Below are 15,835 nucleotides of genomic sequence, written 5' to 3'. Positions count from 1 at the left end.
GCTTGTATATCTATCTCACTCATAACCATTATACAGCTTGTATATCTATCTCACTCATAACCTCTATACACCTTGTATATCTACATCACTCATAACCATTATACAGCTTGTACATCTATCTCACTCATAACCATTATACAGCTTGTATATCTATCTCACTCATAACCATTATACAGCTTGTATATCTACCTTACTTATACAATTATACACCTTGTATAACTACCTCACTTATAACCATTATATATCTTGTATAACTCCCTCACTCATAATCATTATATAGCTTTATATCTACCTCACTCATAACCATTATACAGTATGTATATCTACCTTACTTATACCATTATACACATTGTATATCCACCGTACTCATAACTAATATACACACTGTATATCTACCGTACTCATAATCATTATATACTTTGTATATCTACCTTACTTATACCATTATACACCTTGTATAACTACCTCACTCATAACCATTATATAGCTTGTATAACTACCTCACTCATAACCTTTATACAGCTTGTACATCTATTTCACTCATAACCACTATACAGCTTGTATATCTACCTCACTCATAACCATTATACAGCTTGTATAACTACCTCACTCATGACCATTAAACACCTTGTATATCTACCTCACTCATAACCATTATACACTGTATAACTACCTCACTCATAACCATTACATAGCTTGTATATCTACCTCACTCATAAGCATTATACAGAGTGTATATCTACCGTACTTATACCATTATACAGCTTGTATAACTACCTCACTCATAACCATTATATAGCTTGTATATCTACCTCAGTCATAACCATCATACACCTTGTATATCTACCGTACTTATAGCATTATACACCTTGTATAACTACCTCACTCATAACCATTATACACCTTGTATATCTACATATCTTATACAATTACTTATGCAGAACCCATAGAATATCTGACTAGTGTAATGCATGCATGGGTAGATGTTATTTCACAAACCGAAATCAATTCAATTCATTATATTTCAGCACAAAAGTTGAAGCCTCTCCTTGCCTTTTCCATTTACATCAACGGAGACGAAGTATTCAGCAAAGAATGTGAGCATGGTGCTCATTCGATGACTAGTGTATATGGCATGAAATTCCTAACACTGATGTGGTATATGTATGCACTGAATTATGAGATATCTGGCACTCTTTCTGGTAAGTAGCCTGTCACATGAGACGTTTCCGTATGTGTACGTCTCAGTCGATTACGTTGAATAGTCCCTGTATATATTGGGGTAGAACTTGCGTGAATATAATATTATGTAACAAACCCTCAGTGGGTATGGTGACAAATCACAAACACGGTCTCAACATGATGATATATTGGTACCATATACATACAATACACCTTCATTGGCAGCAATCCTAATGTTCTGATTATTTGTTTAGCGCCCTCAGTGGTTCACTGTCAACTAGATCATTTGTTGTTATTGTGGCTGCCGTGCTCGTGGCCGATCTGTTGTTTGATTGGTTGGCATCGTCAAAAATTTCACTGTTTTGTTAAAGCTGACCATTCATAAATGAACCTTGGTTGGGGAAGTTGGTCTGTTTGTTTTGGGGGTTGGCCGTGGAGGGCCTTGTTGTGTGTTTTTATACAAAAACCTCTATCATTGGACAAAAACACTGTGCTAATAGTAGATTAATACAGTTTATTTTGAAAACTGGCTGCATGAGGGCGTAATCTTCAGTGATCAGCTGGACCTTGTGCTGAGCCAATCATCGCTCGTAGCCTTAGGGGAATCAGCATTTTGAATGTATAAATATTCTTTTTATTGTTGTACTCCAAATACAATTGAAACCGTTTATTGTAGGGTAGAGTATTCTGTTACAAAATTGTGAAGGCGAATTATATATGCTGTCATCGTGTATTCATACCATATATATATATATATATATATATATATATATATATATATATATATATATATATATATATATATATATATATATATATATAACGCATTTGAAGTATATAAAACAGATACACTACAAGATTTGTAACGTGGAAAATGTAATCAATCTACCAATTAAAATGAATTGGTTATAAAACAGGCTCTATTCAGTGCGTTGTCGTGAATTCTTCGTATTCTCGACACGTCTACTTTTGTATAGCTATTCCAACAAGTATGCGAATTACTAATCTACATGTACACGAACCGAAACTGTGGTTATTACAAATATGCATATGACAAAAACTGACGACTCATTCTTCTGGTCGTTGGTTTATTTTTGTAAACCTGTTGTACTTATGCATATTCATATACCGAGGGTAATTTCTACAGTTGTCATATGCTGTAAGTGTAATTGCTATGGATGGATGCTATGGATGCTATGTACACATATACCTTGCACATTGGGTAAAATTGTGCTACACTAGTCAATGTGCAATTGCTGGAGTTGAATAGAGTTGTTTATCAACTATTAAACAAGTTGGCCAAGAAAAAGGATTTGAACACACAATACCAGCCACAGTAACATCGAACGTTTGAGCTTATGGCGAGGAACTGTGAAAACATCGGCAATAACAAGTTTTTTTTTCGATGTCAAGTAGTATGCATCAGTTTATTCATGAGCAAATGACAAAGCACAACGAAGAGACTCTTTTGTATTCATGGGAATTAATGCACGTTCACTATTGGGCACAGATAATGAAACTGATTACTGAATATTTTAAAAGGCGGTAGTCGTCACGCTGTGATGAAATTGTTTGCAGTATCTGTTAATCGACTTAATTAGCTGATTACTAGCGAATGACTGTGTTATGTCTGTCATCGTTTCGGCCCATTTGAGGTTCTGGACGGAACTTGGTTCAGTGATTTGGAACTAATTACGAGATAACCGTCGCTATTCGGACTACTATTTCTGACAGTTTGGTATTCGCAGTTATTGATGTAGTGAACGATTAATCAAAAGATATGACGTATTCAGTACTTAGTGTGATTGGCTGTATGATTGAAGGTTACGCTCTAGAGTCTTAACTTCTTTGTTATTGGTCAAGGTTTTGAAAATGAATAAAGTTGTTTTAGTTGGTCTTGGCAAGTACACGAGGAGAGACGCAGTCTTGGAAAGTCTTGGAGAGGCTAGGAGAGTCTTGAGACGCAGTCTTGGGGAGAGTCTAAGACGCAATCTTAGGCGAGTCTTGGGTCAGCCTTGCGATAGTCTTGGGGACTTTTCCCCAGGGCGCTGTGTCTTATAGAGTGCTCGACTGACCGACTAGGACGAGAGTTGAAACGTATTTCGTTGTGTGTGTCTATTGGACTGTAAGGTTTAAGTGACTTTCCTGATCCCGTACCTCAAGGAACGCGATAGAGAGACGAGACGAGATTCCCCCTGGCACGTGTGGAGAACCTTAGAGAAGAAGAATTTCCCCCTGATAGCGCCACACATGCTCGAGATATATGGGTCTCATATAAACAAGGATGGCGACTTCGACTGTTGCGCAGTTCAATGAGTACAAACTGAGACGTTACCAAGCTTTAATTGGGTATTTTTTAGGTGATTGGAAGGCCAAACCTCAAACTTGTGATTTCTATTAGAAGAGCGCATTGGATTGTGGAAAAACCAATGTTTATCAACACAAATGTCGCACATGCGCGTGCCGACGACTGCCGCCCTATAATTAGTGTAGCTTATCTGATATAACCCCGATTTTTAGTCATATTTATTTAAAGCGGTACAGTCGTTAGGCAGTGTATACGTTGTATACGTCGCTATGGGTCTCATATAAAAGATACGACGACTACACCGCTTTACAGACTGAAACTATAGCGTTGTGTGAATTGAGCCACACGATAAGTGTATGATATCACCTCAAGCTGTCATTAACCCTGTTCGTTAATATCACTGTAGAAAATCCAGGAGACTATGGCACTGGTTCGTTTAGTGGTCAATCTATATCAAACGCATCATCTTCTGCCGATACTTTTTTTGTTATCAGGTAAGCCTGATTCTCTCATGTCTGATACATAGGGTGGATGATACATGTTTAGAAATCATAGCAATGTATGTTTAGTCAATTGGTCTTTATTTGTTTAGTGATTTTACTGGGGGAAGCAACGGTAGTATTTATATACGGGTGTGCGTGCTACCAACCTTTGGTGAAATTATGGGAGATCCCCATAAAAACAACCCTTTGAAACAAATCTTCAAGAAAAACACACTTCTTATTAATATACACTAGTTCAAAATCACAGTAAAACGAACCAATCATTGCCCATAGAGTGACATATAATATCAACACAGCAAAATTACGATCACTTTGATTCGTGAAAATGAAAAGAATGGGCCCTTGAAAATGTTAAAAAGTTACCCTAGTCAATTTTGAAAAATAATTTATAGTCGTGGTCCATCTATCAATGTATGTTTAGACATTATAGCAAAACATGCCTCATTTTACCAATACAGTCATTAGTCAGTCTAGCAATGTATGCATAGTAATCATATTTAGATTTGCATGTTATTTCAGTGGACTACTGATAACATATGGGGCACTATTGGAGCACAAAACGAATGGTAAAGTCAATTGGTTGAGATATTACTCTCGCAGATTCTGGAGGTAAATTTATTGATGAATATTTTGTTAAAACGATAGTCATAACTACGACGCTGCACAGAATGCAGTAGACTCTTCAGATGTATGGCCATTAACACATTTTTTCACCTTTACATTTCAGAATTACTCCTCTTTATTACTTTGCCTTATTCTTCTATATGTACGTTCTCAAAGTCATGTGTAAAGGGCCAATGGAATGGCAGCTTGAACGAAATCTGGAGTACTGTTATAAGTATTGGTGGACCAATATACTATATATTCAAAACTTGCATCCTTACTCAGAGAATTTGAGATTTCGATGTATGCCTTGGTCGTGGTTTGTGTGCGCCCTCATGCAATTCTACATCATTTCACCCATTGTATTGGCACTTCTCAACTGGTGAGTGTTGTTTTAAAGTAGGTGCAGATTATTAGTTCCCGTTGAACGCAGTTCGAAAACGGGAATATGTGTTTTGACCTCGTTGCCTGCATGCGTCTACATCAGTTTTTCTCGTCCGTTCAAATTCAAACTTCACATATCTTTGGCGACATATACACGTCCACTTGTTTCATGATCCAGTTCAAGATGGCTGAATAGGAGCCATTTTTGTGCCACAAACTCATCAAAATCAAGCATTTCTACAATTCCAGATCTGGATCGCGATCATGCATAGACATATTTTGTTCAAACTTGGTATGTACATTGAATTTTATGGCTCCTTAATAATGTGCGTCACTTTGTTTGTCAGATCAGACTCAATAGGACCGACTGTTGACCATTTTGTTTTAGTGAATGCAGTTTTGGAGCCACAACCCTGACACCTGATGTTCAAACTTTATATATATTTCATAAACTTGAGAACTTATAGGGACTATGTAATGCAATTACTTGTTAACTGTTTATATTAGTTAAATATCGCTTGAACTTTTGTCACTTTACCACTGGTTAATGAATTTTACCGCGTAGTCTAATAATTCTTTGCATATTTTGTTTATATGGTAAACATGTTGCATGCAATGAAAATCTCATATATAATTGTCTCGTCTTTAATGCATTTTCATATTATGATTAGTGTGCTTAGTATATACCAATCCTCAATTGAATGCAGACATTTTCAAAGTATACACATTCTTGACATTTTAATGCGTGAAGGGTAATATAAAGTAAATGACAACAGTCAAATGAATAAAAACGCATTAATCTATTGCGTTAAGCACTACTCTGGTGGCAACTGAAAATTCATCAAAATATTTAAAACAATTGTTTTTACAAATCCTTGACACAACTGAAGTCTATAATTCTAAAAATAGTTTGATTAACCAAATTTGTTTTATTCAGAGTTTGTAAATAGCTGGTAAACTTGTAGTGGGTTTGCCATACATCGCATTGCCATGTGGGAGCAGGATATGGAATCCGACAATCAAGCAAACTGTTTGATAGCTTTCATGTTACCTTGCGTGTATGAACGGGAACAGTTTCCATTTCTGAACTATGGAATTAGGTTTAGAATGCGTCATCAATTTCTCGGCTGTTTACAGAAGGATTTTGTTCAAACTTGGTGCATACATTGGATGTCCGACAGACGTGCTATTTTGTTTTAATGAATTTCTCGGCCGTTTACAGATGGATCTTGCCAAACTTGATACACACATCAGATATTATGGGTTTCTGATGTACGACATATTGTCGGATTAAAAATGGTTGACTGGTGGCTATTTTAATGAATGCGATTCTAGAGCAATATCTCTTATATGTTATGACTGAATATGTTCAAATTTTATATAATCAATATACATGTACACCATGTCATAGATATACAGATATATTGGTTTAACGTTGCTATTTTGTTTTAATCAATTATGTTTTAGCGCAATATCTCTTAATATGGACAAGTACTGTACTATATTACTGTAAACAAAACTATATAACTTAGATTAGATAACTAGCGGGGACTGTGCATGGCTTGTTCCTAATTTATACTCAAGGTGTTACGTTGTTTGTGACATTCAACATAATAACGATGATAATGACTTGATGGTTTTGTTTTTATTATTAATAGGAAGAAGATATGGGGATTCGTTGCAATAGGTTTTCTATTCTGTGTCGATTTCTTGTATACCGGAATAGTATCGTATTATTTTGGATTGCCACCAAGGAGAGGAATGGAGTAAGACATATAGTCATAGTTGCTAACAATGAAACATTGACGGTGTTGGCTAAAACCATATTAGAATCAAATTGTACCTTTCAGAGCATTTAGCGTATTGGAGTTATTGCACTTCACCATGCTATCTTTCTTAAAGTAATCATTATAGACCGCTGCTCCCATGCAAAACCATTATAGTATTATATATTTCTGAACTTAGGAGTCTGTGACAAGAATATATTTCATCTCATTGGAATATGTGATAAAATACAATAATTGCGCATATACGATACAGTGATGATTGGTATGGTTTATTCCATATAAATCTTTGATAATTGATATCATTCGTCCCATACGTATATCCAATAGTATGGTATGACTCTTCACAAGATAGTGTGCGATAACATGCAATGAACGCACATGTAACAATTGATATCACTCATGCCATATGAATATGTGATAAATTCTATAGTACCGCACACAATATTCTGCGATATCATTCACCTCATCCAATTCATCCATAAATGCTTAAATTGGAATGTTTGATAAAATAACAATAGTTCATTTCATAATAATAAACTGTTATGAAATGTTGTAATCGCTTACATAAACGATATATGCGATACACAGATTTATCGATTCAATAATATGATGATATAATCCATTCTATTGCAGAAAACAAACAAGCAAATCATCTGATTATATTTTGTATTTTTTAATTAGTTATTTAAACGACAACCCGGATGACAGTCTACTCGGATTGGATTACATTACGACTAAACCACATTCTCGTATTGCTAGCTATCTTGTAGGGATGTGTGTTGGTTATTTGATATTTAATTACAATAAATCCAAGAAGATTAAAACGGTAACTATAATTTAATTATTTTGAAAACGGGTGAGACTGAAGTCATATCACCCATGATTATGTCTGGCTGTATGTCTTTGATTAGAAAGACGTCATATTATTGAATATTGGTACCATATCCATGAGACGGGTGGCTGGATTGTTTATGATAAAACAAAAGTTATATATTTTATACACTATTGGCGTCATGTACTTTTGAATGGGATGTATTCGATCACAAATGATTCGTGTCATATTCCATTGATGCATGAAATGTCTCTTGGTTCACTTCACTTTGTGATGAAGGGTGGGTGGGGGGCTGGAAGGGTGCGGCCAGTGTAGTTTTGTCATTGTGCCTTATCTGTTCAATTCTTTCCGCAACACATTACAAGCAATTATTTTCTCGCATTTTTATCAACGAATCGTCAGCCCAAAGAGGGTGTTCGTTTCTAACGCTATGTGTCATGTGTCACTTGGTTGTTTTCGATAAGAGACAAGGCGTCGTTTCACACTATTTGCCGTGTAGGTGACACGTGTGTAGGTGGGTTATATTCGATTAGAAAGAAGTCGTATAATACTCTATTACTGCCATTCTCTGTACATCTGTCCAGCTGAAATTCAGAATATTGACACTATAGAATAAGCGTCATCTGCATGCCACTTAGATCTGTTTCTTAAATTTGCTTCTAAAGTCAAGCTTCCCGCCAAGACTGTCTGTATGGCAGAATAAACAATTGTTATTCCATCTTCATCAATTTTCCACAGCTTTACGGCAATATTCAACTCTTTTCTGTTTATAGGGTATATATTGCATATTTTTTGACAGGTTTCCGCAGGTAACTGTGTAATGTGGTGATCACATTATTTGTTGCACTGTATTAACGCATGGAACTATAATTCCATGATTAACGGTAGTCATTCTTGATTGTTATGAGAACTCGTTGGATTGTTCAACTAACTATATTAACCCATCCCTCATCATCATTCTAGTGGATATTGGTATTGGGATGGTTGATATCTATATTTCTTGGCATAGCGGTGGTATACTGTAAATATGGCACATATTATGAACCATATTGGTCATTGGAGCTGTCAACTCTCTACCACACTTTCAGTCGATTTCTTTTCGCTGTTGCTGTCGCTTGGTGTTTGTTTGTGTGCTGTATCGGACAAGGAGGTAATATATAGACACAGCTAAGTGAGTTTTTTGTGTGTATTTAAGTATTTTCCACAATACGAAACACGCTGCAGAAAATTCCCCTCAAACCCTAATGTTAAATTCATTTTCGGCATTGGCGTACCAGTACTCACAGTACATGCAAGTTGTACATGCATACATACATTTATCCTTTTTTTACAGGAGTTGTGAATCGATTTCTATCATGGGCGTTTTTTATTCCCACTAGTCGCCTTGTATACGGTGCTTTTCTGTTCGTTCCAATTCTCATGATATTTGTCTTGGTAGCGAGGGAAACCCAACTGTATGTCTCAAATTTGAACTTTGTAAGTATCCTTAACTACCTAGTAAATAGTAGTAAATAACACAAATATTAGTGACTGTTAGTAAGTAATCTAATACATATACTTTATGTTATTTTATCACAATTAACAAATATCTTTTTTTTTCAATAGCTCTATTTGTTCGTTGCTCATTTGTTCGTGGTTCTTACTGTGTCACTTGGCCTGGCTGTTACAGTGGAAAGACCATTCGTAAAGCTAGAGAAAGTATTCTTCGGCGGCAATGTCAAGAATTAACGCGTAAACCAGGAGACAATTATCAATCATAATTGGTATCCAATTTAAATGTACAATATTGTCCATCAGTTTAAGTACCCATATAACCCGATGTTTCTATATTATCTACATTACGTGTACAGCTAATAGTTTATATAAATATGTCCATTAACGTGTTGTGTGTCTACCTGCTTAGACTTTATACTATTAGATGGGTCTATTCGTGTGCAAAATGATGACGAAAACTTTAAACAGATAACGGCATCGTTTGTGAAAATCATAAATTCAAAACGTACTCAAAACGAAGCTGATAATCAGTTTATTGTAAATATTACAATTCCAAATTCTCTGATATGTTGGTTTTGGATAATAAGCGGTGTTATGTGAGATGTGTAACATTCAATATTTTATTTCTTCTTTATTTCCCCTGTATTATTTCAAATTGCTTTACTATGCTGCTACACTTTCTATTTTCTAAATGCCGTTACGGTGTTACGGCGTCATAAATAAATGGTTCACGCTATATTATTGTTGTTTTATCTACAGTAGTGTCAAGGTGTGAACAATTAGAGAACTCCGTAAACAAATATTAGGACATTAAATAAATGAATATATCGTGGCTGCAACAGGCCGATTAATGTAATACGTGAATATGACACTGTAAGAAATGATTAACGTTTTGCAAAAATACAAATAAATACCTTAAGCATAATTAAGACATCTAACCAAGACAATTGTTTGATGCAGAGATAACATGTCAACATGATATTTAACAATTACAAGCTATTGTATTTTACGCACTGAATCTAGTTTGTTTATGACATTGGCAAACCTCCGATAAATTTGCAGCTCAGCAGCATAAAATAGCTCTAATATCACCGTAAATTAAGACATTTTGACACACTCCCCACCGGGAAATTGTGCATTTTTTTTCAACACCTGTCTAAAAGTACTGTATTTTACATGGGATTTATTGCATGCACATTCATTCATTCATGAGGGCACATGTCGGGGTGGCACGGGAAGCGATCAACGTGCCCGAATAAGCGCAGCTGGCGGTTACGAATCAAGCAGGTTACCCTCACCATGCCGGCCTCCCTGCTGTTGGGCACATAGTCCTGCCAGCGCTACCCAAGGATTCGCCGCATGGAGGTTGTCACAAATGTATTTAGTCTTTGCCCAATCCCCTTATTAAGTGTACAGGCCTCACAAGAATATAGTAAGACCGGGAGCACAATGAACTTGAAGACTCAGACACCCCTACTCAAATATTGCAAACCTTTGACCAGCGATCTCATAGCACCCCGTGCAAGACCAAGACGTCTTGCGACCTCAGCCTCACAGCTGGCAGAGCTGCTGATCACGCTGCCGAGGTAGACAAACAAATCAGTGACATTCACATTCCCGACCTTCGCTGAGACGAACCTGACAGAGTTATCCAAGCTGTCCCCGAAAGCCTGAATATTGGTCTTAACCCACGACACATGGAGTCCAAGCGTTTCGGCCTCCGCACTCAGTGCACCAAATGCTTCCACTAGAGAATCAACCAACTCGGCCAACAATGCGGCATCATCTGCAGTTATTTTGACACTTCCAAACGAGACCCCACAACCTGTGTTTTCCGTCACACCTCCCATAATCCAGTCCGTACAAGTGTTGACAAGCATAGGAGCCAGTGTGCATTCTTTGTCTAACTCATGCCTCGACAGGAAAATAGGCTGACACGCCACCAGCACACTTAACAGCACTCTCTGTTCCAGAATACAGAGAGGAGATCGGGTCCGCCACAAGTGTGGGGATACCACGAACCTTGAGGATTCTCTATAGGGCCTTGTCTACACACGGAGTCGAAGGCCTTGCGGAAATCAATATAGGCTACTAAGAACCCTCTATCCAGACTTCTCAGGAAGCTGATGGAGAAGCAGCTATTGGCGGATATGGTTCAGAAGAATTCGCGCAAAGATCTTGCCGGGAACCGACAGGAGCGTCACCCCTCTGTAATTGTTATAGTCCTGGGCATCACCCTTTCCCTTCCAGATAGGGACAATTAGTCTTTTTCTCTAGTCAGTTGGGGTGACACATCAGTCTTTGCAACCACATAAAGGTAACCTCACATCCAGCCCGGAGCATCTGAGGACGGTACCCACACACCCCGGGGGCGCTCCCATCCCGCAGTTGGCCCAATGCCTTCCAAGTTTACTTTAAAGAAGGCGGGCCACAGCTAACGAGAGAGGCTACCTCAATGGCAGGAGGCCCATCAACCCTGAGCTCACCGTTTTGAGGCTTGGAATTGCTCCTAAAATATTTGGCCCAGCGAGACCTCACCACAGCCTCATCCGTCAGCACCCGTCCTCAGCTGCCTTCACTGCAGAGCAGCGCATCACAGGTGCCGAGTTGCGTAGCATTCTGTTTGATATATAAGCTAGGCTTGAGGCACTTCTTGACAAGTGCCTCTCCACCGACTCACAGAGCTCCAGGACCTCCGCTTCGCGATCTTGCATGCACAGCACGGATAATTGTTGGTCGGTAGCCATACCAATTCTATATTCTAACCACACTGTATTTTATTATTTCAAAACTGTAACTTTAAATATTGTTATGAGAAACTTTGTATTTTATCCCCAACTTATCCGGTAAATTATGATATGTTTTAGTTTTCTATGATGATTGTTATTATTCTGAAGTGTCATGCATTAAACCGTTTGATTTGTGTACATTGTAATTTGTATGCCGATTTAATTTATTATCTTATTCAACCAGTCCCCCACATAACATATCACCCCTCGCCACAACTTATTGTACACTCGGTACACCTGAATCTTATCTTATGAATGAGACTTGTATGTACGTCGTAATGGTGTCCATTAAGGTTACCTCTTAAGACTGTTACATATCGTTATTACAAGCAGTCGATGATTAGTTACGAGATGTGGAATACTAGTACACACCGTTAACAGTATGTGAATTTTTTGACGAAGTACTCTACAGATAATTATTGAGTACGACAGAGCATGTTGACAAAGGTCTTATATACGAATAATCAGCTAAAACAATTAAAGTTAGAGCCAAAGAAACTCCGTTCATGAATATTTTTTTTGCGGGAAGCGGTAGAAGTGAAAAAACGTCTTAATAACAAGTCCAAAAACACACAAAGGTGTATAATTAGGAAAAGTATCGTCGCCAGAGAAATAACATAACTAATATCCGGAAGCAATCCATTATGGAATTTTTTAACAGAAAGTGTAAAAGAGGGCCTACAAACTGATTTATTGGAGACAATCAAGCCTTTCTTTACGTCCTCAAAAGTCTTCAAAAAATGAAAAGAAATAGTTTTTGCGGTCCTATTTTAACAGCGCGCTAAACTTACTGGCTTTGCTAGTAAATTGTTAGACTTATTGAAGGGGTTTCCTAAATAATCCGTTCTTGGACCGGCTTTGTTGAATGTGTTTTTGAACGACCTTTATTTTACAATTAGTAAGGCGTCTTTACATAATTATGCCGATGATAATATTTTGTCGGCTGTATGCAATACGAAACAAGAGTTGGTTGATAGTCTAACACAGGAGACAATCACAGGTAGTAGGTGGTTTCATGAAAGCGGCATGCAAGCAAACCCTATTAAATTTCAAGCTATCGTATTGAAAGATTCAGATAATGGCACACAAGTTTTGGCATCGGTGGTGATACTATTGTTTCCGAACATTGTGTCAGGTTACTAGGGGTTAATATAGATAGTAAACCAGATTGCATTTCCATATCAGCGTACTATGCAAAATAGCTGTCGCTCTAAACGTATTAAAGAAAATTGGTAGATATCTCGATCAATCATCTAGAATAAGTGTCTTTCATTGTTTGATTTTATCACAATTTCACATTGCCTTCTTCTTCGGAATTGTTTAAGAAGTGACATAACAAAGATGGAGCGTATCCAATATAGAAGTTTGAACATTGTATACAACGACCTGATTCCAGTTATAGTTTATTATTGAACAAAGTAGGATTAACTACACTTGAATTGTCTAAAAAATGTTTTATTGTAATTGAGGTTTTCAAATATATACGTAAACTATCACTATCTTTAATGTGATCGAATGCAACTTCGCAAATCACAAAGCGCCTGAACTGAACTAACAATTCCACTATGTACTATATTTTTCAATTGCAAAAAGACAGAAAAAGTTTGCCAAGTAAATCGAAGTAAGAATCCACAACATCAAACACAGCACGTAAACTCTTTGACGACTGAAGTATCGGATGTTTCAAAAAACGGGTAATAGAAGGTCATGCCTATGTCAAATGTTATGTATTGAATTATTCATGAGCAAATGACAAAGTATAAAATAAATCTTTTGTATTTATGTAATTTTATCGTTTCCTTCGTGGTATAACTATAGTTAATCGCATCTCGTTGGAATGTGTTTACAGGGGTAAATGCCATAGTTTTTGTCAGAATCACGTAAGCACACAAGACCAATGCAGACAAGAACTGTCGACAAATTTAATAAAACCAAGTTGAAGGCAGCCTATATATGTTCACATGTGCTGACTGTAAAATGTTAGATAACAGCGTGCAAACTGGTAAAAGACGAAAGAAATGTTGGCGGAGTTGCTTTTATACTTAACCTCATGACAACACCGCAGTTAAATTGCGAAAATATTAAGTAAATGTTCCGAGAATGCCACATATATAAGCAGATTATCACAACAGATGACCGAAAAATCGACAACAAACTGCTTACAAAGTTGTGAAAAGCGATTACAAAGTTGGTAGTTTCATTCGTAAATGTTTCCTGTGATATCATATTAATAATTCCCATAGTTAAAAGTTCGAAAACGTGAATGAATATTTAGTAAATGGCTGTTAAATTAACCGAAGTGTTACTCAAAATATGTCATTTCTAGAAGGAACTTGTGCAAGCGATATCGATTTTAAAACTTTCAAAAACATGAAATAGGCGCCAATTCTGCTTAATTTCAAATAATCCATGCAACTGCGTGGTCAAGCGACCAACCATTGTTTAAGGTAAAGCACAGTCACAGCTGTTTATTTGTTTTTGTTTCATCAAATACATGGAAAACAGATATAAGGAAACGTTCCTGCATTCTTTCTTACTGTCATGTCAATCATTTATAGTGTATTTTTTGTAACTTTTTAATTAATGAAACGTTTTCAAATTCCTACTAATTTTCAAGATTAAGTTGTTGATGCTGTCGGTACGTAGAGGGTTTAAAGCTATTAATGCACCGTGCAAAGTTGTTCAAAGTGAGCGCAATGTTGTGCAAAGTTATTGCAAAGCTGTTAGATGTATTTGCATATGTGACCAATGTTGTCGGCAAATAGAAACGCGTAGTTGTAATGTCGACAAATTTAATAAAAAACAGTTGAAAGCACCCTATAGCAAAGTAGTAGCAAAGTACGTCAAAGTAGTGGCAAAGTAAGGCAAAGTAGTGGCAAAGTACGGCAAGATAGTGGCAAAGTAGTGGAAAAGTAGTGGCAAAGTAGCGGTAAAGTAGTGGCAAAGTACGGCAAAGTACGGCGAAGTAGTGGCAAAGTACGGCAAAGTAGTGGCAAAGTAGTGGCAAAGTAGTGGCAAAGTAACGGCAAAGTACGGCAAAGTACGGCAAAATAGTGGCAAAATATGGCAAAGTAATGGCAAGGTAAAGCAAAGTATTGGCAAAGTACGACAAAGTAGTGGCAATGTACGGCAAAGTAGTCGCAAAGTACAGCAAAGTGGTGGAAAAGTACGACAAGATAGTGGACAAATACTGCAAAGTAGTGGCAAAGTACTGCAAAGTAGTGGCAAAAAACGGCAAAGTACTGAAAAGTATGGCAAAGTGGTGGCAAAGTACGGCAAAGTAGTGGCAAAGTACGGCAAAGTAGTGGCAAAGTAGTGATAAAGTACGGCAAAGTAGTTGCAAAGTACGGCAAAGTAGTGGCAAATTACAGAAAGTAGTGGAAAAGTACGGCAAAGTAGTGGCAAAGTAGTGGCAAAGTACGGCAAAGTAGTGGCAAAGTAGTGGCAAAGTACGGCAAAGTACGACAAAGTAGTGCCAAAGCAGTGGCAAAATAGTGGCAAAGTACGGCAAAGTAGTGGCAAAGTACGGCAAAGTAGTGGCAAAGTAAGGCAAGATGGTGGCAAAGTACGACAAAGGAGTGGCAAAGTACGGCAAAGTAGTGGCAAAGTAGTTCCAAAGTAGTAGCAAAGTATGGCAAAGTAGTGTCAAAGTAGTGGCAAAGTATGGCAAAGTAGTGGCAAAGTACGGCAAAGTATGGCAAAGTAGTGGCAAAGTACGACGAAGTAGCGGCAAAGTACGACAAAGTAGTTCCAAAGTAGTGCCAAACCAGTGGGAAAATAGTGGCAAGTACGGCAAAGTAGTGGCAAATTAGTGGCAAAGTAGTGGCAAAGTATGGCAAAGTAGTGGCAAAGTACGGCAAAGTAGTGGCAAAGTAGTGGTAAAGTAGTGGCAAAGTAGTGGAAAAGTATGGCAAAGTAGAGGCAAAGTACGGCAAAGTAGTGGCAAAGTACGG

At 37.3% G+C, this 15,835-nt stretch overlaps 1 protein-coding gene across 1 annotated transcript in view; it reads left to right on the top strand.

The window, feature by feature from the left end:
• Window positions 1-9,327, top strand: part of LOC144355159 (O-acyltransferase like protein-like) — a 128,682-nt gene extending 119,355 nt beyond the window's left edge. The window contains exons 6-14 of the mRNA XM_085496499.1: window positions 1,029-1,202; window positions 3,897-3,984; window positions 4,513-4,602; window positions 4,721-4,978; window positions 6,639-6,746; window positions 7,449-7,593; window positions 8,563-8,749; window positions 8,933-9,075; window positions 9,205-9,327. Coding sequence (XP_085352625.1) covers window positions 1,029-1,202; window positions 3,897-3,984; window positions 4,513-4,602; window positions 4,721-4,978; window positions 6,639-6,746; window positions 7,449-7,593; window positions 8,563-8,749; window positions 8,933-9,075; window positions 9,205-9,327 — 1,316 coding nt within the window. The remainder of the gene's footprint in view (window positions 1-1,028; window positions 1,203-3,896; window positions 3,985-4,512; window positions 4,603-4,720; window positions 4,979-6,638; window positions 6,747-7,448; window positions 7,594-8,562; window positions 8,750-8,932; window positions 9,076-9,204) is intronic.
• The last annotated feature ends 6,508 nt before the right edge of the window (window positions 9,328-15,835 follow it).

Source organism: Saccoglossus kowalevskii, chromosome 1 (genome assembly GCF_978046115.1).
Source record: "Saccoglossus kowalevskii chromosome 1, keSacKowa6.1, whole genome shotgun sequence".
In the NCBI taxonomy this organism is placed as follows: Eukaryota; Metazoa; Hemichordata; class Enteropneusta; family Harrimaniidae; genus Saccoglossus; species Saccoglossus kowalevskii.
Note: the sequence above shows the minus strand (reverse complement) of the source record. Positions and strands in the feature narration are given on the sequence as shown.